The following is a 21,788-nucleotide window of genomic DNA, read 5'->3' as shown; positions in this document are numbered from 1 at the left end:
CCCACTGTCCCTCCAGCAACATCCCACTCTCTCTACTGGAGCACCCAGGCCTCCACTTGCAAACATTCTCCCTGCGGCCCCCACTCCCTTCCAGCCAGCTCGTTTCTCTGCAATCATTCACAGCCAACTTCTCAAGAGAGGGGCCCGCACACTAACTGTTTCCTCACCTCCCATTCTTTCTTCCACACACTCCCCAATCTCCCCTGCCCACCATTCCCCTCTTCCAAAGTCAGACCTCCATGCTATGAAAGCGAATACACAAGCAGCAAACACATCTGGACATTCCCTCCTTCCGGAGGGTTTCCTCCTTTGTTCTCATGGCAGCATAAAAACCGTTTCCCTCTGACCTGCCTTATACTTTTCTCTTTTATGAGGGCTCCTCTTCCTCTCCAGGACCCTAAGTGTTGGCATTCTTCAGGGCCTGCCTCTAGCTCCTGGCTCTTTTCGGTGTACACTTTTTCCTCTGGTGACCTCAACATTTCTGGGACTTGAAATGTCCTCTATCTTCTCACAACTCTGTAATTCATGCCTCCACCTTGGACCCCTCCTCTGGGCAACAGGCCTGCGTGTCCACGTCCCCTTTCACATGCCTCAGACATTTCAAACTCGACACGTTCACCACCCCGTCTTTCCCGCTGTGGTAAATGGCACTGCCACACTAACGTCCTGTTGCTCCCACCAGAAACCCGCAAGTTCCTTCTGATGACTGTTTCCTTTGTTCCCTATATGTAGGCTGTCAGCAAGCCCCGTCCACCCGTACACGATGTCTCAGATGGCGCTGGAGCAGTGACCCCCAATTTCAAAGCCGCCTGCTTGTCCTCCTTATAGCACCAATCTCAACTTATAATTATGTGTTTACTTGTTAATTTTCTCTACGAAAGCAAGCATCATGAAGGTAGAGATCGTACCTTGCCTGTTTACCACTGTATTTGCTAGAAGCTCTTTAATATGTTATCTATTGAATGAATGAAACTCTTTCTAGAAGAAATGACAGAACCTAGACGTTTACATTTATGGAGAATATAGGCATTTAAACCAAAAAAGGTGCCTTACGACATCATGGGATCACTTCGACACGTACCCCAACATTCCTAGTACAATCTGTCTCTAGACTTTTTACCCCGGACTGCAGGAAGAAGAGCGACGAAGGCCGGCCACTGCGCATTCTCTGGGAGAGCCGAGACCCCAGGTGTGCCAGCGCTATGCTCCTCTCACGTGAGCAACAGATCACAGCTCTGGAGTCGGTCACGCCTGAACCAAATCTCCACTCTGGCAAAAGCTGTGTCTTCTTTCAAGTTATTTAAACACTCTAAGCCTGTTTCCTCATCTGTTCTTGGAAAGACGCCATGACTGAGGATTCAAAGATGTGTCACTTGTTAGAGGGTCTTCCATAGTGCCTGATACCTAACAGATACACACAAGAAGTGGCCAAGAACCCCAGGCCAACCTCTCCCATTCCAAAACACAGCACTACTCTGGGTAAGAATACAAACAAAGATCTGACGTACAGCAGATGTCTTTTTTTTTTTTTAACTGCCATACTTCAAGCCATTCTCTTTTTAGCAGGGAAGGGTAGGAATTAGCTTGGTCAGACAGGGTACTGGAGGAGACCAGAAAGAATACCAGGCTTGCCATCAACTGGTCTGAGTCTGAATACTGGCTTCACTACCTGCACCTTATGTGAATTTACAGGACTCACTTAATCTCTTCAAGCTTCTTCCTGGGTATAAAATGGAAGACTCCCAGCACAGTGATGGCCCTCAGGGACAATAAGACAATAAAGAGATGTTCCATAAATCTTCCTCTTAGAGATGCGAAAGCTCAGGCAAGGGTGGTGAAGCAGCTTGGGACCACTAGAGGCAGAGACAGAAACCCCAGGCTACAGAGGGAAAAGATGAACAGAATGTTCCAAACTCCCAAACACCAGACCTTCTATTCTAAGATGCTATTTATAAAAGGCAAAAGGCCTCTAGACTCTACCTTTCAGAGTCATGTTGGTGAAAAGTGCTCAGATGCCTAAAGGAAAATAAGTTTCTCCAATGATATCAAACAGAGCTGTTAAGCAGTGTTTATAAAATTTCTCATTTCTGTTCTTTTGGTTCCTTTTTTGCCAAAGCTCCAAGAATGTCAACAATGCTTCCAAAAGCAGCTGAAATGGCTGGGAGAGAAAGGGTATATGCAACAGAAACACGCATCAATCTTTTGTTGTTATCTGTTGCTCTAGTTTAAATTCCCAAAGAACTGCTGGAACGTACTGTCCCGGAAAGCTTAGAGAAAAAAGCCCATTGGAAATGCAGGAGTCAGAACCTGTTTTCGTCTTCACTCTCAAAACCAATGCGTTCTTGCAGAACAGAAAAGCAGGTTTTGCTCACTTTCTCAAGCAAGGAAAGTTTTGCTCCGTTTCTTACACTTCAAAATTTAAACCCATGTCATCTTAAGAATTCAAATAACCAATTGGCCTCTGATTCTACTGTTCAAGACCAGATATACTGTTGAGAGTAAACAAGTTCTATTCTTGTAACAGAGTTTTGTAAAGAGGCTCATTAGCTTTAATGACCAGCTCAGAGTTTAAACAGATAAACAAGATGGGTTTGGGGACTATTTTTCCTCTCCACAGTTTTCAGACTTGAGAAAAACCTCATCTATTCGTAGTGATTTTGAATGTCAGAGGAAGAGGTTATCTTCTGTATAATGAATCAGACTTATTCTTCTGAAAATCATTTTTTTTTTAAACTGATAGGAGGTGATGGTAAAGCTTCTGAAGGAAGATGCTATGTTCAGGAGTATAATAAAATTTTTTTCCAGTCACTGACCCATACTAGCTCCTGTAAGAACCCTATGCAATGTATCAAAATGCCTCAGGAGACACAGACTCAATACCTTTTCCATCCAGCTGCCTCAACTCAGCCCTGGGGCTCGCGCCTTTCTGACTGGACTTCTGCTGTGAGGGATAGTTAGGGGAGGAGGATGGACACAGGGCTGTGTGGCTTTAACCCAAGGAACTATTAACAACAAAATGACAGATTTCCGAAAGATGCAATCTGGGCCTGCACTAGCGCAGTCAGAATTACAGCGAGGCTCACGTTTTCAGATACTTCATACTTGGGCTGTTTCCGTACCTTCATCCCCCAAGACTCTGATCGCACACAAAAAAAATCCGTAATTAGGAATTAATGGGAATATAGAATTTCTAAGGAGGAAAGTCAGAGACACTGTTCTTAAAATGGAATTGGAGGGCAGAGAATAAGATCAGACCAAGTTTCCAGAAGAGGATGTGGCCAGGGTATCTGGCTCTCTGCAAAAGCCTTCCTTATTATCACACTGGGCACTAAAATTCAATACTACGGAGAAAACAAGTTTCCAGTCTCCAGACAAAATTCAGCCTCCCAAACCACCCAGTTCTGACTCTTCTCCAATCTGTGCAGCAGCCGTCAGAGGAAACCGGAGGCCATCAACAAAGAAATGAGAACAGTCACCTCCATTTCATACATTGGGGGCCCAAGGATGTCTTTCAGAGCATGGAAATCGATCAGAATCGGCATTTCAGGTGGGAGGGCTAAGTCCGGAGCGTCACTGACAGACTCAGGCTTTGCATCTTCTAAGATACGCTCTCTGGAACCTAAGAGAGAAAAACGTATTTAGAAATTCTCAGAGATCGGCAGGTTTGAAAATTCATTAGTATATACGTCAAACAGAAGCACGCAGACTCGAACCCATCAGTCGCCTTCGTGTATTTATTCAGGCACAAAAGTTCACCTTGTCCTCTGTGGAGCTCAGGCAGAGACTCTGTCTTTCAAGAGCCCCTGCAGGGTGACGGAATGCACCGTCTCGTTCATTTATTCTCACCTGTTTGTCGTCTACCCTTCCCACGGCACGTAAGCTCCGGCACGGGACAACCCCGCCTGTCTTCTTTTTAACCATTATACTCTTAAGCCAAGCACAATGCCTGGCCCTGCTCAGTTTCAGAGGGCAGATACTGAAGGGTCACATGCGATAGATGACCTTATCTAATTCTGTCAGATCAACAGAACACAAAGCTTTCAACTCCCTCTTCAGAGGGGGCCCATCAGGTGCCCCATTTCCTGACAGGCAGCAAGAACTTGGAAATGTCGGATCCCTGTATAAGCAACGCTTCTTTTGTAAAAAGGTTATCATTTTCCAATAAAAACAAGTGTAACTGGCAGTGCCAGGGTAAAAGCATATGAAGCGTGGTCTGAAACCCCTATACTCATGGACTATTTCCTTGACCTGCCTAAGAGCCCTGGTTGCTAACAACTTGTCAGAGCACGGACTCATTCTGGTTTGAGCCTAGACATACAAGGAGCAGGAGCCAACTGACCTATCAGACCACCTTTCTGCTGGTCTCTGTTATTCCAGTTTGAGGAAAGAAAAACGTTACTTAAGCCTGTAGCCAGTTAAGGGGGGGCACGTGTTGGGATGGGCACTGGGTGTTATACGCGACTAACGAATCACTGAACAACTACGTCAAGAACCAGTGAGGTACCACACAGCAGCTAACTGAACATCATAATAAAAGGCCTGTGCCAGAGCCTAAAATGAACAGAGGGTTAAAAATGTACGAACTATTTGGCTCTATTCATCCTCATTCCTAGTTTTGCTTTTCTGTTAGCTTTGCCATAATTCTTCCAGCTCTTATACTATCTCGTGAAATGTAAAATATCTTTATTACCCTTTTTTACGTACATCCTTCCTTCTGGAAATGCTTACTGCAAATACTATAACATACAACACACAATAATTATAAACGTGTCATTGTATATTTTATTTTTGGTACAATTCTCCCATTCTGATAATTCATGAAGTTAAAAGAACTGTTTTTCACTAACTCCTTTCCTTTCAAAAGTGATTCCTGAACATGTTTTAAAATATCAGGCCCTCATTTTAGACGCCAACGATAACTGGAAACATCCTGGGGGCAGGTCCCTAAATGACCCCTGCATAGAACAGCCTTGCTATGACCTTCCGGGTGAATGGCCCTCTCAGTCTGCTGGGCTCTATGGGGCTCCTCTTCAAGACTGAATCACGACAGATACGTGACGGAAACCAGACAAGAGCTCAGATTTTCTGCCACTTGCTGCCTGTCAGACCCTCTGCCTAACACTGAAACTTTGCATTACCTATCTCTACAGAGTTCTCGTGAGAATTAGAGAATTAAAGAGAAAACCCTTTGCAGACTGCAAAGCGATGTTGTACCTTTTTTTTTTTTTAAAGATTTTATTTATTTATTCAACAGAGATAGAGACAGCCAGTGAGAGAGGGAACACAAGCAGGGGGAGTGGGAGAGGAAGAAGCAGGCTCCTAGCGGAGGAGCCTGATGTGGGGCTCGATCCCATAACGCCGGGATCACGTCTTGAGCCGAAGGCAGATGCTTAACCGCTGTGCCACCCAGGCGCCCCAGCGATGTTGTACCTTAAAGGTAAGTCTTGAGTTACATATATTCTCACAGTCATTTCTTCGTAATGTCATCTTTCAAAGTTTAGGTTCTAGAAAGTCTTCCCTGATCTAACTTCTTACAATACTTATCTGTTTCACTAAACCTAGCTATCATTGGGTTACTTAGTAGATTGTGGAAATGGGAAGTCTTCTGCTTCCTGCCCTGTTGGCAGTCTATCTAAGCAGTATCAACGAGCAAGGGTGGAAAGGCATCCAATGGCCAGGTTACCTCCCTGCAGATCTCAAAGCAGAACACAGAGCAGGTGTCATTGCTTAATTAAAATTAACGCACAGAAAGAACAGCACTACCTCTCTAAGGTTACTATCGTACCCTAAAAATGAAGGGCTCTGAAACTTCAGCCAATGCACAGAAGAAGCTGCGAGATCCTTTAGCCTGGTGTGCTTTTGGACGGGCTTTTCTGAGATCTAATTACCGTTGCCAGCCTGGAATTCACGATCACAGGAGGAAGTCAGGCTGGATGGGTAAAAGCCAATCCACAATTATGTAACTAATGCTTGAGGACATCCAATCCCTTTTCAAGTGGAGTAGTGAACTCAGTGCTTTGAGCAGTGACAAAGTGGTGGTGGAGAGAGCTATTTCTAATGCAACTAGACCTCAGAAGATAAAAGATGGCCATTTCCTTCATGCTTTAGGCACAGCAACTGTGTTATAAAGAATTCAATCAACTTAGAACTAATCTGTGCTTCAAAACATCCCATTATTACAGCCTAGAGAGTGAAAAGCTCAAGCCAAAAAAATGGTGCCAGCTAATGGGGAAAGAGAGGCTAGCACTGGATTCTAAGTATCATCCACGAGGACCTACACGTACTGCAAAGTGACAGTAAGGAAATACTGAGAACTCAGAGAATTCACACCTCGATTCCTCATTCAAACAAACAAAACCTGAACAACATCATCTCACAAAGATGCCACTCCAGGCACGAAACCCTGGCTACCGGTGAACGCTCCACGTCCTGTGCACGAGCTTTCGAGCCCTCTGCTCTAGTGGCACGTCCCCCCCCCCCCCCCCCCCCGCCACAGTGATCAGCACCCACAGAAGACAGTGGCAGGGTCCCGAGGACTCACGACTGGCTTTGCCCTGGACTGTAGCACTCAGGCAAGGGGGACTTTTCAAGGCGAGGCAAACAACAACAATAAAGAAAGTTCAACCTCTCCCAACATAACAGGAGCCCTGTCCTGAGAGCGCTTCCCGCTGGAACTGCAGTCTTCCTCTTCTATGCCCTTCTCTTGGGCAGAAACAGTGGTTCTCCAGATGGCTAACAGTCACGTGACACCAAGCAGCGAAGAAGTCTACATTATAAGAGTAAGATACCGTTTGCTGGTTACCAAATTAAACTCTAGCAAACTAGTTTAAGAAATGACAAAGATCACTGTTAAAGAAAGTGAAGAAATCTTCCCAAATACCAAGCTTATGAAAACATAAAGTGATTCAATCTTCCAGGAAAACCTCCCAAATATTCATACTCTCAGACCCAGTGGTCCTAGTTTGCAGGAACCTACCCTTAAGGACATAATCAGAAGTGCGGACGACTGTTGTGTAGGCAACAGTTTGGACAACAAAACCACCTGCTGCAGAATGACTGTAAGAGCAAACACGAGATTCTATGTAAACACTCGACATCAGGAGCGCGGTTAAAGACACCGCGGTACAGCCATCTAAGAAAACACGACACCGTCACTCAAACTGTTTCCCAAGTGTTTTTAAGTAATGTGAGAAAATGCTTTTGAAACAACGTCAATTTAAGGAAAGAGGAGGGTATGTGCTTTCACACGGCATGATTTCTACTAATATAACATAATATAAATACATGTGAGAATGAATGCAATGATATAGTCCAAAACATGGCAGTTATTCCCTGAATTATGAGACTAAGATTACATGGTGAAATGGTCAATAAATAACAGTCTCCAATCCTGGCTCTGGCTTCCCAGTTGGCCCTGAAGAAAGTTACTTTACCCCTTTGTATCTGTTTTTCTAATCTGTAAAACCATAATTATAGTAACCCTTGTAGAGTCACTGGGAGAATTTAACAACGTTTAAAGCCGAAATATCTATCAATGGGAGGAAGTGAGTTACAGTTGGAGAAATATTTCGCACAGACCTCTAGACTCCCAGTTCTTACTCCACAGCCCCTTCACTGAAGAAAACAAAGTACAACCTCTGCAGCCCACATCCACTTGGGGCCCCCGAGGGGGCCTCGACCACAGTCACAGGACAGCTGGGAACCACAGACATTGAACATTCGTAAGAAAAAAGAAAAAGATGACAAAATTCAAGATTCTTCCCTATGCTATAGTATATATTACTAGTACATTCAATGCACCAACACTTCCTTTACAAATAATTTGGAAGCATATTCTTAAAAGTAATAAAGTGCTATTAAATAGAGGCTGAAATGAAAGGCCATGGAAAAAGAAAATGAGAAGCTAGCTCGACCTCACTCCACTTGAACTGTTTCTTCACTTCAAAGATAAAACTGTTCTAAAAGTGGGAAGGAGCCGAAGTTCTTTTCGGTGATTCACTCTGCTCAGAGAGGTCTCCCAGCCCTTCTTTCACCCGTGTTATCTAACAGCCTGTCATAACAGAGTCTAATTCAGGACGCAGCCAGGATGGTCAGGGTATAAGCAAGGAGTTTCACAGCATGAAGGCAGCAGGTAAGCGAGCAGCACCCAGGGCACAAGCTGCCATGCGCTCGCTCTGCTCACTGGCAGCCCTCCCTCCCCCGCAGCACAAGAACGCACGTGCGTGGCGGTGCCCTCCCTCAGGGGGCTAAGCCTGACGCTGGAGTTGATGTCACCCAGGCTACTAGGAAAGGACACGCTAAAGCTACGAACTCCTCACGAGAAAGGATTAGGCTTTCCAGAGCAGCTGTCCCAGGGACACGATCAAGCGTTCTTTCCCACCCCATGCTCTCTCAGAGGAGCGTGACTTAAATGAAAGCAGGCCCCAGAGCCCAAGAATCACGGTGGGAGGAGGGAGAGAGGAAGATATTAAGAGGGAAGGTAAGGAGGTAGAATACAGGGGTATAATATCCCGGGAAATGCCCAGAAGCTTTGTGTTAAAAAAAAAAAAAAACAACAGGGGTGCCTGGGTGGCACAGCGGTTAAGCGTCTGCCTTCGGCTCAGGGCGTGATCCCGGCGTTATGGGATCGAGCCCCACATCAGGCTCCTCCGCTATGAGCCTGCTTCTTCCTCTCCCACTCCCCCTGCTTGTGTTCCCTCTCTCGCTGGCTGTCTCTATCTCTGTCAAATAAATAAATAAAATCTTTAAAAAACAACAACAACAACAAAAAAGCAAAAAGCGTCTTGCCTTTTGAATAAATCCCGTGGCAAACGGCATCTCTTGGCAGGTGGCCCAATAAATGGAAAGCAGCAGAGGCCAAGAACACAACACAGGCTACTAACATCAACAACTGCCCAGAATGTGGGGGAAATGACAATCTACCAAGCCACAGATGCCCTAGGTTATCTATAATCACCTCACTCAGAACATTTTAGTTATCACTTATTATTCTCTGTATGCTGCTTAACTTCAAGTATGCACTACACTCTTGAGAGCTGGCTCATGAGTTCAAAAGCTACACTTCGAGGCAGAGCGATAATAGGAACCCTTTCATCTCGATAACGGACGAAGTGTTCACTTTCACAAAGAGCTGGTTTCTAATGCTCATGGGGTAGGGATGGAGGAGGGAAGGAGGGAGTGTACCAGAATACTGTTAACTGCAACCAGCAATTGCCAGGGCCCAAAACCCGGGTTAGTTCTCCAAAGAGATGAACGCTACCTGTTTCTGTCATATTAACACAATATCCCTGCGAAACAGCTCCCTGAGAATGTTTGGTCTCATTCTGAGGCTTAACAGAATTCAGGAAGAATCAGGAATTCAAAAAGCAGAGAATAAAACCATGATATATAAAACTTTAAAAGCTAGGCAGAAAGTCAAAGATCCGGCCCAACTCTCCATTTTTTACTCAAGGAAACTGAGACCCAGGGAGGTTAAACCAATTGCCTTAAGTGCACAGCAAATTGCAGACAGTACCAGGATTCCTGGCTCCCAACCAAGGACACCTTTATCCCAGCACCAAAGTGCAGTCTAGAAACACTGCCTGTAGTTCAAGAGCTCCTTGATAAAACAAGGCAACTTGGAGGTAAATTTAATTAGATTATTCTTTCCTAACTGAAAATAATCAACTGGTACTATAAACACAGATTCCCTTCTATGACTTTTGTGGAAAAAAAAACAAAAAAACCCCACAAAAACCCAAAATTGTGACAGACTTGGGGATGAGTGAAAACAGACAACTGGGTGTCCTGTCCAGCATATCCTTCCAGCTGGTCTGTGTCTTACTGCTTCTCAGCTATTTTTCAATTCTGTAAGCTTTAGAAACTGAAAGAAATGCAAATGATGCTCGCCTGTAGAAATGAAAGTGAGCTTTGTCCGACAGAGGTACAACTGACCCTCTCTCCTGTCCCGCGAAGCTGGTTTTGCCAATCTCAGCATTCCTGACCGCCTGCATACGCCTGTACTCCTGGATTCTCCGCTGAACCACCTGTAACATCTCACTGGTTGTCTCACTAATTAATGAGTTTATCAAAATCTGTGACATATGGTCATTTTATACTTGTATGATGGCAATGCTTTTGCTGTTAAGAAATTATCATCCTGGGGTGCCTGGGTGGCTCAGTCGGTTAAGCATCCAACTTGTGATTTTGGCTCAGATCATGATCTCAAGCCCTGTGTTGGGGGGGGGGGGATGTGGTCCACACTCAGCAGGGAGTCTGCTTGAGACTCCCTCTCCCTCTGCCGCCACCCCTGCTCATGTTCTCTCTCTAGAGTATTAAAAAAAAGAAGTTACTATCCTTTAACACTGTACAAGAACACTTGTTTCTAAACAGTGACAGATCTTCCCAGCAGTCACCTCTCAACCACTATGAGTAGCTAATATGTTTATTTATTTAAAGATTTTATTTATTTGTCAGAGACAGAGACAGAGAGAGAGAGAGCACAAGCAGGGGAAGCGGCAGGCAGAGGGAGAAGCAAGCTCCCTGCTCAGCAAGGAGGCCGATGTGGGACTCGATCCTAGGACCCTGGGATCATGACCTGAGCCGAAGGCAGACACTTAACTGACTGAACCACCCAGGCGTCCCTCTAATAGGTTTAGATTAAGAAGATGTTAGGGCTTCAGACAAATACACAGATGCACCAAATTGCTTTAGGTACAAAAACTTTATGAAACACTCCATTTTCAGTATTCCTCCCTTTGAGTAGCTCCTCAGAAATATCCAGTAGAAGTACAACGGACCCTCCTTACTTCCAAGAGGCCTTGCAGTCAGACAGCCTGGGTTTGTGGTCCAGCTCTTCCCACCTGTAAGCTCTGTGACGTTGGGAAATTTCCTTATTTTTTTAAAAAGTGTTTTTATTATGGTAAGACAGATATCACATACTATGGATCATTTTAACCATCTGCAAGTACAAAATTCAGTGGAACTAAATACGTGTGCCATGTTGCTATAACCGTGACCACCACCGATACCCTAAACCTTTTCATTATCTCAACATAAACTCTGTAGCCATTAAATAGTAACTCCCCATCCTCTTCTCCCCTCTGTTCTACTTTTCTGTCTCTATGAACGTGCCTATTCTAGGTAGCTCACATTATATGGAACCATACAGTATTTGTCCTTCTGTGTCTGGCTTATTTCACTTGGCACGATGTTTTCTAGGTCCAGGCATGCTGTAGTATCTATCAGATTTTCACTCCTTTCTATGGCTACGTAGCGGTCTGTGTCTACCACAGCTTGTTCATCCACTCGTCATGGCCACCTGAGCTGTTTCCATCTTTTGGCTCTTGTGAAGAATGCGGCCATGAACACTGGTATCTGTCTGGGTCCCTGTTTTCCACTCTTGGATGTGCACCTAGAAGTGGAATTGCTGGGTTATATGGTGGTTCTACGTGTAACTTTCTGAAGTGCTGATGAACTGGTTTCCACAGGAGCTGCACCATTTTATGCTCCCACTAGTTTCTGCACATCTGCACCGCTTTTTATTTTCCATTTTTTAAATTACAGGTATGAAGTAATATCTCACTGTGGTATATGTTAGGCATCTTTCCGTGTGCTTTTGGCCAGCTGTCTGTCTTCTTTGAAATGTCTGTTCAAGTCCTTTGTTCATTTTTGAATTGGGTTGCTTCTGTTGGTTGAGTTGTAGAGTTCTTTATACATTTCTGGATATCAATCCCTAATCAGACACATGATTTGCAAATATTTTCTTCCATTCTGTCGGTTGTTTTTCTTTCTTGACAGTGTCTTTTGATGCACAAAAGTTTTTAATTTTGATGAAATCCAATTTATTTTTTCTTTTGTTACCTGTGCTTTTGATGTCATATCCATAAAATCATTGCCAAATCTAATTGTTATGAGGATTTTCCCCAATGTTTTATTCTTAAGCTCTTAAGTTTAGGTCACTGATCAAAGTTCAGTTAATTTCTGTATTTATTTTAATTTTGTATTTATGTATTTATTTTGTAAGGGCCCAACTTCATTCTTTTGCATGTGGATATCCTGTTTTCCCACCACCATTCGTTAAAGACTTTCCTTTCCTTATTTGAATGGCATCCCTGATAAAAATCAATTGACCATATATGTGAGCCTTTATTTCTGTGCTCTCTATTCTATTCCACTGGTCTATATGTCTGTTCTTACATCAGTACCATGCTGTCTTAATTAATGCAGCTTTATAAAAGAGTCAAAGTTAGGAGGTGTGAATCCTCCATTTTGATCTTTTCCTAGACTGTTTTGGGTATTTGGGGCCCACTGCAATACCACATGAATTTGAAGATCGACTTTTGCATTTCTCTGAAAGAGACTATGGAAGTTTCTCAGAAGAGACTGCATTACAACTGTAGATCTTAACAATTTCTGATCCATGAACACAGATATCCTTCCCTTTACTTAGGTCTTCTAAAATTTCCTTCCAGCAATGTTTGGTGGTTTTCAACATACAAGTCCTTCACCTCCTTAACGAGATTTATTCTTAAGTATTTAATTTTTTTAGATGCTACTGTAAATGGAATTGCTTTTTCATTTTAGTTTTTCTCATCATGGTCAGTATAATCTTTAATACCTATCCACCCACCTTCCTTCCCTCTGGTAACCATCAGTTTGTTCTCTACAGTTAAGAGTCTGTTTCTTGGTATGTCTCTCTCTCATTTTTTCCCCTTTTTGTTTCTTAAATTCCACAAAGGAGTGAAATCATATGGCATTTGTCTTCCTCTGACTGACTCATTTTGCTTAGCATTATACTCTCTGGCTCTATCCATGTTGTTGCAAATGGCAAGATCTCACTCTCTTTTGTAGCTGAGTAATATTCCATTATATACATATATATCTTTATATGTATCTTCTTTATCCAATCGTCAGTGGATGGACACTTGGGCTGCTTCCATAGCTTGGCTACTGTAAATCACGCTGCTATAAACACTGGGGTGCAGGTAGCCCTTTGAATTCATGTTTTTGTATTTTTTGGGTAAATCCAGTAGTGCAATTACTGGAAAGCAGGGTAGTCCCAGTTTTAATTTTTTGAGGAATCTTCGTACTGTTTTCCACAGCGGCTGCACCAGTTTGCATTCCCACCAACAGTGCACGAGTAGTTCCCTTTTCTCCATATCCTTGCCAATGCTTGTTGTTTCTTACGTTTTTGATTTTAGCCATTCTGACAGGTGTGAGGTGACAGCTCACTGTAGTTTTGATTTGCATTTGCTACTGTAAATGGAACTGCTTAATTTCCTTTCCGATTGTTCATTTCCCTTATCGTCTTAAGCGTCTACTTCCTCACCTGAAATGCGAGAAATAGTATCTACGCTTCAAATAGTTGTTACAGGGATAATGAACACAGGCTATATGGGAATAATGAAAGCACAGTGTAGACACTAAGTTTAGACTTTCACCAGTCTGCCTAGGCTAGAATCTTGACAATGACATTTACTGGCTGTGAACCCTGTAAACCCTGCCTAGAGCAAGTCTGTTGGCACAATGTTTCCAATTGCATTTGTTCACTTTGTCTCTCCGTGCCACGTTTTGGTCATTCTCACAGTATTTCAAACTTTTTCATCATTACTGCATAGTGAAAAATATAATCAGTGGCCTTTGCTGTTACTCCTGTAATTGGTTTGGAGCACCATGAATCAGGCCCATGTAAGATGGTGAATTTAATCCATAAATGTGGTGTGTGTTCTGACGGCTCTACCGACTGGCCATTTGCCTCTCCTTGGGCCTCCCTGTTCCCTGAGACTCAGCAATATTGAAATTAGGGGAGTCAGTAACTCTGCAATGGCCTCTAGGAGTTCAAGTGAAAGGAAGAGTCACATATCTCTCACTTTTAAGTCAAAAGGCAAAAATAATTAAGCTTAGTGAAGGAGGCCTGTCTCAAGCCAAGGCAGGCTGAAAGCTGGGCCTCTTGGCCGAAGAGTTAGCCAAGTTGTAAATGCCAAGAACAGTTCCTGAAGGAAATTTAAAGTGCTACTCCAGTGAACACATGAATGATAAGAAAGTTAAACAGCCTTATAACTGATATGCAGAAAGGTTTAGTGGTCTGGAGAGAAGATCAAACCAGCCACACATTCCCTCAAGCCAAAGCCAAAGGCCAATCCAGAACAAGGCCCCAACTCTCTTCAATTCTGTGAAGGCTGGGAGAAGTGGGGGAAGCTGCAGAAGAAAAATCCGAAGCCAGCAGAGCTTGGTTCAAGAGGTTTAAGAAAAGAAGCTGTCTCCATAACGTAAGAGTGCAAAGTGAAGCAGCATGTGCTGATGGAGAAGCTGCAAGTTCCCCAGATGATCTAGTTAAGATAATTAAAATGAAGGCGGCTACACCGAACAGCAGACTTTCAAACAGACAAAACAGGCTTCTGTTTGAAGAAGATGCCACGTAGGACTTTCACAGCTAGAGAGAAAAAATCCATGCCTTCATGAATTCAAAAGACAGCTGATGACTCTCTTGTTAGGGGCTAATGCAGTTGGTGACTTGAAGTTGAAGCCAATGCTCAGTTAGCATTCCAAAAATCCTAGGGCCCTTAGGAATTATGCTAAATCCACTCTGCCCGTGCTCTACGAATGGAACCACGAAGCCTGGATGACAGCACATCTGTTTACTGAGTATTTTAAGCCCTCTGTTAAGACCCACTGCTTAGAAAAAAAGATTCCTCTCAAACTTTTACTGCTCACTGACAATATACCTGGCCATCCAAGAGCTCTGATGGAAATGTACGAGAGTAATGTTGTTTTCATCGCTGCTGACACAACATCCATTCTGCAGCCCATGGATCAAGAAATAATTTTGACTTTTGAGTCTTATTTAAGAAATACACTTTTGTAAGACTACAGCTGCCATAGATAGTGACTCCTCTGATGAGTCTGAGTGAAGTAAACTGAAAATCTTCTGGAAAGGATTCACCACTAGAGATGCCATGAAGAACGTTTGTGATTCATGGGAAGAGGTCAAATATCAACATAAACAGGAGTCAGAAGAAGCTGACCCTCATGGGTGACTCTGAGAGGCTGTGGTAGAAACAGCAAGAGAAGTAGAATTGGAAGTGGGGCCTGGAGATGGGACTAAATTGTGGCAATCTCCTGACAAAACTTCAGTGGATAAGGACTTGCTTCTTACGGATGAGCAAAGAAAGTGGTTCCTTCAGATGGAATCTTCTGGTGAAGATGTTGTGAACATTCTTGAAATGACAACCGAGAATTCAGAATATTACATGAACTTAGTTGATAAAGGAGCAGCAGGGTTTGAGAGGACAGGCTCCAATTCTGAAAGAAGTGCTCCTGTGGGTGAATGCTACCAAATAGCATCGCGTGCTGCAGAGAAATCACTTATGAAAGGAAAACCAATGTGGCAAACTTCAATACTGCTTTATTTTAAGAACGTGCCTTCAACTTTCAGCTGAACTTTCAGCAACCTGATCAGTCAGCAGCCATCAGCATCAAGGCAAGATCTTCCACCAGCAAGATGATTACGGTTTGCTGAAAGCTCAGACAACAGTTAACACTTTTAGTAATAAAATATTTTTAAATTAAGGAATCTACATTATTTTTCAGACATAATGCCACTGCACACTTAATAGACTACAGGACGGTGTAAATATAACTTTTAAAGGTATTGGGAAACCACAAAATTCATTTGATTCACTACTGCAGTGGTCTGTACCCAAACCCTCAGTATCTCCAAGGTATACGTGTATCCATTTTCTTCACTATTTGTTAATGAATCTTTAGAATACTTTCACACTTATGCATCTTTACTGGTCTGCATCACAAATTCAGCAAATTCCTAACTTCTAAGAATTGCATTCAAGATCCATCACAATATATGCCAAATTACCTTTCTAATCATAGCTCCCACTCTTCTGGAACGCCTTTTAGGCTGAAGGAGTAAACAGCACCCAGACCATAACTCAACCAACATTTATGGAGCAAACTCTTGCATAAGAAACTGGGCCCTAGGTTCCTTATCTGCAGAATGAAAATCAAACTAGATGAACTCTAATCTTGCCATACCAACTCATCACAGTGCCTTACATAACACAGCTATTCAGTTATGCCTGCTGAAATAAACCTTCATAACGTCTCTGGACAAATGACAAATCACCAAAACAATTATTATTTTGATTTGTCAAAAGTTTACCTGTCTTAATATGCTGATTTTGTAAAGTAAACATTTTTAATTAGTGAAAATTAATTATGTAATAACATTACCGAATGATTAAAAATCTTTCTTTTTAATCGGTGAATCCAATCACACTAGGCTCCTGAATGAAACATGCAGGTTTGCTGGAACTGTTATTTTTGTGCGTGCATGTACGAGGTGTGTTACTAGGTGTATTAACAGCTAGTCGGCAGAGGGGTCACCCATGAACCAATAAAGGGGGATGGTGTTTCCATCTCATCTCTTTAGTGTGGGCATGTACACATGGATCCAGACTGCATTTAGGCATAAAGAGAAAGATCTGTAGGGCTGCAGTGATAAAAACAACTTTTTTTTTTTTTTTTAACTGAGTCTACTTTAAAAAGGGAGATGAGATGCTGAGATTATAAGCGGCTTTGTCATTTCTCACAAGACAGTACAAGCATTTGCCTCAGGGCTAAACTGACCATGGACACAATGCTTCTGAGAGCTTTCTCTTGGGAAGGCAGAAAGGGGAAAACAAAGTATCTTAAAAACAAATCAGAAAAACCTGAATATTTCCAACTGTATAATTTGTGCTGTCAGTTTCAGGTTAATCTTTTCCAGAAAACCATGCTCCCAGCCAAAGGAAGTGTGCTAAGTGCGACTGAGATTCAAGTTACTGACCAGGGCCTGCCAAGGCATTTGGGCCTGCATATTTTCAATCTGCCTTTTTTTTTTTTTTTTTTTTTTTTAAGGAACTAGGCTTTAATGGAGAAATCCATGGTTCGAATGCCCAGAAAACCGCTCAGGCTAGCAATAAAATCTTTTAAGTGCCTTTTGCCAATATTTAATTCATTATTTTGGGGATGAACCTTAACATAACCAAATACCTTTTCTTTCAAATTCACCTACTAAACATTTCTATATGGTTAACTATTAAGATGGAAATTATGATTGTAAAATATTTTTCAATTTTAATACTAGTTATCTATTCATGAAAATAAATAACAGAATATCTGGAAAATATTTTTTCCATCTAATTCTGAGATGTAAGCAAATGACTATTTTTGTCTCGATTTACTAAAAGCAATTTTAAAAAGCTACGATATGTATAATAAGTAAAATGAAGCTTTCAATGATCAATTCGGTGCCTCACAGCACTTTAAACACCAGCACACCTGAAACATTACGGGTCTAAAAATTATTTGTTCACGTATGGACTTCACCCAATGGACTATATATATTTGTTAGAGGAGTCTTCTTTCATCTGCTTCCCAGGACCTAATCTAGAACCTGGCATACAGTAGCTGACTCACTGACTTGAATGAGTTAAAATTATACCAGGGTCTGGGACATCTTTGTACAAGACAAAGGAGCATGGGCCATTGTCTCTAAGCAGGGTTTGCGCATTAACACATCCACTTCCTGTATTAAAGATTCAGAAAACGGTCTTGGGAAAGTCTTTGGATTGTCAGTTAAAATGCAGAGACTATTTGTAATATTAAAAATAAGTACTGTTTTAATACCCTGCAACTTAAAAGGCTGGTTTGATCTTATATGACAGTAACACTCAGAGGCCATGACATCTTCCTATATGATTCATTAAATAAAACAATGGCTTTTTAATTCTTTGACAATATTTAATTTTCCTGTCCCAAAATAGGGTTTAAATAACAAATGTTTGGCTCCTATCATACGTAAGTAGGGTTTTTCCTTCATTGCCACTTCCTTCCAGTCTATGTAGCAAACAAATCTTTCTTAAACCAGGCTAATATTGATGAGGGAACAATGAGTAAAGTAGTGTAAATGTCAGAAAGATTATTTGTGTATCTTCAAGACGTTGGCAGTATATAGCAACATGATTTTTTCATTTCAGCACTAAAGCACCACTTGATTTTAGAAGTTTGTACACAACATGCTGCTTAACAGGCCTCCAAACACAAAGTATTTGCCACAGAAAGTCTTAATATCTAGATTTTTTTTTTTTTTTTGGGGTAATCTTGGTCTGTAACATCCAGTTAGCTGTAACAGAACCCTACAAACCCCATAGCTTTAGAAACCAGCAAGCCAGGTGCCTTGGGACTAAAACACTCTCCTTAGTCCATATTTCTCAACAGTTAACCTTAGTTCCTTTGACTATTAGAAAATTGTATTTGCCCTGAGTTACTAATAAAATCAAAGGAAAGATAAGCATGAACAGGTGAAACAAGACTTTACTGAAAATGCAAAACTGAATTAAAGCTTCTAAGGCCTGTCTGTGCGACCTGGACGCTTGATAAGAACTCAGCTCAAGTAGGATGCATGGATATTCAACAGCACGAACTTGAGTGTTGGGTCAGAAAAACCCTTCCGACAAATTTCCTTCGGTTGTGATGACTACTGAATCGCTACAGCCTTTTAGGTTGGTAAATTCTATAAGAATAAGCAGAAATTTTCAAAGTTGTGCTGCTTAAAGATTAGGAAAATGTAGGGCAATTTAAATCCAGCTTCCATGAATACTAAAACTGGGACTTGTCACACGGTGTTCAAAGACCTCTTAACCATCGGACATAGGCATCTCTTCAGAAACTAAAAATCGGACTTCTCGGTATTGTAACAATCTAAAATAAACAGCCAAAGCATCTGGTGTGTGGTTTTCGGGTTCAGAGGCACACACCCAAATTACTCTCTCTTTTTTGTTCTAACGCTGGTCAGCAAGGAAGATACGGGATTCAGGTTCAGGCATTTGAGGACGTTTACATGTAACCGGAACCAAGTAATAGGAAACTACTCCATTATCGGCCTCACTAAAAACAGCCAACGAAGTTTTTATGTCCCCAAAGAAAACAAACAAGAACACTGGCAAAATCCACATTAAAAGCTGACAAATAAAGGTTGTTTCAATGGTTGCTGAAGAACTATTCATTTGCTTGTGGGTCTTATTAAGCTTTTCTCCCCTGAAGGCCTAGCCAACAGAATAATGTAGCTACTCTTAACTGGTTCTGCAGCACAGAAATTTCCACTCTCTATTAACAACCAAACCACAGGTTTTCTTTAGAACTCTAAACAAACTATTTCAGCTCTCGGAAATGGGGGTTGTATTAGTAGAAATGAGATGTATAAAAGCCTTCTTTAAGCGAAAAAAAGAATCTGTGAGAGCCATCTTCAAGATGACCCCCAATAATCCCCACCTCCTAGAATTCACATGCCTGCGCAGTGCCATCTCTCATCATACCAGGGTCGGTCTGTGCGACCAACAGAATGTGGGAGAGGGATGATTAGAAGAGATTGTAGCTTCTGTCTTAGACTCTGTTTTTCCCTTTTCATGTACCACACTCGCGGGGCAGGGGACGGGGTGGTGGTGGAAGCCAGTGGCCATGTAGTGAGCCTGTGTGGTGAGAGACTGAAGCCGGGCCAATAGTCAACAAGGAACAGAAGTCGGCTAACCACCACGTAAGCGACCTTGGAAGATCTTCCCTGAGTTGAGCCTTCAGTTGGCGGATAGCTTGACTACAGGGATGTCTTGAGCCAGAACTCCCCAGCTAAGGTTAAGCTGCTCCTGAATTCCTGACCCATGGACATTGTGAGATGATAAATGTTTGTTAAATGCTTCAATCTACTAAATGTTGGGGTAATTCGTTATATAGCCTTAAATAACTAATGTAAAATCCAAAAGAGAGAGGTAGTTCTGCAACAAGCAGAAGACTGCTCCAAGAAGTCAAAGATAAAAAATTTAGCAAAAAGTTACATTAAGCTCTGAGGTCACTTCCTAATAATATTATATACAGTATTCTCCATTACTACAAGAAATGCGTTCATGACAGTAGACGCTGAATGGGTATGAATGAGATTTACAGAAGACTGACTAAAAAAAAAAACAAAACAAAACTGAAAGGATCAAAACCCTTGTTTCTCCTGCAGGAACAGCTTCCTGTTTTGGTTACAAAGGAGGCACACTTAAAATAACTATCATAAAGGACACTCAGGGCCTGAGAAATCAATGGCAGGAAGCCACAACAAAGAACCCTGAAGGTGGCCTGACAGAAGAGGATTCCTCCTGGAAGTGGATCCAAGAAAGGCTTAGAGAAGAGCTAGACTCGGAAATGAGTGGGATGTAAAGTGACAAAAAACACAAGGAAGGAGCAGGCATCCAAACCCCTGAGCACACGGTTTTCCCACGGCATCTGACCCCTGGCAGTACCAAGCTGACTTAGAGGCTGTGGCAGGATACCTCCCCCCCCCCCGCCCCCCCATCAGTAGTGTGGTTCCCTGGAAGAATTGAAGTTAATGAATGCGGAGAACTGGTGCTATAAAATTCAAATATTTTATCTTGACGCATTTTTAACTGTAAAGTTGTCTGGAAGGGACATACCAAAAAAATTAAGGCTACTATATCTACCTTCTTCCACTTAATATTAGGTTGATTTTACTGCTATACACAAGGCAAACGTATTGGAGAAACAACATGTGGTCAAAATGCAACCCAAACTGAGATCCAGACCAAACTACAGAAAGTGCCACAGAGTTAGATCTGTGGTCTAGCCAGCATTTTATGGTCAGCAGCGTCCCCAGGGTATCTCTCATGAGAGGATAGGCATGTTTTCATTGACATCAAATCCTATTGCCTATGACTCAAACCACCCAACCACTCAGCTTTTTTTCTGACTTACAGCTTCTATTTTCCTAGGGATGGGGAAACAGATAGCCAAGCTTATAAATATGTAACTGTTAACAGAATCAAACAGGCAAGGCATGGTGTTTATTGTGGGGGGACTGAATTGTGAAGGGATATGAACTGAACAGGAGGCTAACTAGCCAGCTACTGAGAATCCTGTACAGATGATATTTTATCATAGCCAATTAGGTGAGCAGTGCTGGTCCAAGGGCACAAAACAAAGGCTATATAGGCTGGTAATTTCTTCACACATTTTGTTTTCTGCCTACTTTGGTTATCATCACTATTTCTATTCAACATATTCTTGGAGGTCCCATCTAGTGCATTAGGGAAGACACGAAATAAAAGGTGTAACGACTGCAAAGGAAGAACAGAAACTGACATTATTTGCATTTGTGATGACTGACGGTGTATGCAGAAAATCCAGAAGAATCTACAGTTAGAATTAACAAGTCAATTTGGCAAGTCTGCTGGATATGGGTCAATACAGTATTCCTGTACAGCAGCAACAACAAAATCAGAAAATAAAGAATTAAAAATACCATTTACAATAATATACATAAAGATCAAATAACTAGGAATATACCTAAAGAAAAAGTATGCAAAAGCTCATCACTGGAAACTATTAAAATACTTAAAACATCTATTAAGACTTAAATAAACGAAGCTGGTCATAAATTAGGAGATACGATAATATCAAATTGTCACTTCTCCCCAGACTGATGTACAGATTCAATGCAGAGTTAAAGTATCAGGAGATTTTATTTATTTATTTAATTGGTGGATACTGACAAGCTGCTTCTAAAATTTATATGGATCTTTGAAGGACCTACAATAGCCAAGGCAATCTTGAAGAACAAGCTGGAGGAGTTAACACTAAACTAGCTATCCAGACTGTCTAGAACTGTGTACGATGCCACCACGGGAAATTCCATCCCAAGCCCAGAGTACCTACTCACTTCTCACATGTTAACTAATTTAATTCACTTTTCCTAT

The 21,788-nt window shown here is 42.0% G+C and overlaps 1 protein-coding gene across 3 annotated transcripts in view; it reads right to left on the bottom strand.

Annotated features, from left to right (window-relative positions):
* The window catches only part of LONP2 (lon peptidase 2, peroxisomal), a 105,485-nt gene that overhangs the window by 16,556 nt on the left and 67,141 nt on the right, over positions 1 to 21,788 (bottom strand). For all 3 annotated transcript variants that reach the window (XM_040633263.1, XM_040633261.1, XM_040633262.1), the window contains one exon: positions 3,477 to 3,619. In XM_040633263.1, coding sequence (XP_040489197.1) covers positions 3,477 to 3,619 — 143 coding nt within the window. The remainder of the gene's footprint in view (positions 1 to 3,476; positions 3,620 to 21,788) is intronic.

Source organism: Ursus maritimus, unplaced genomic scaffold, assembly GCF_017311325.1.
Source record: "Ursus maritimus isolate PB19 unplaced genomic scaffold, ASM1731132v1 scaffold_19, whole genome shotgun sequence".
Lineage (NCBI taxonomy): Eukaryota > Metazoa > Chordata > Mammalia > Carnivora > Ursidae > Ursus > Ursus maritimus.
Note: the sequence above shows the minus strand (reverse complement) of the source record. Positions and strands in the feature narration are given on the sequence as shown.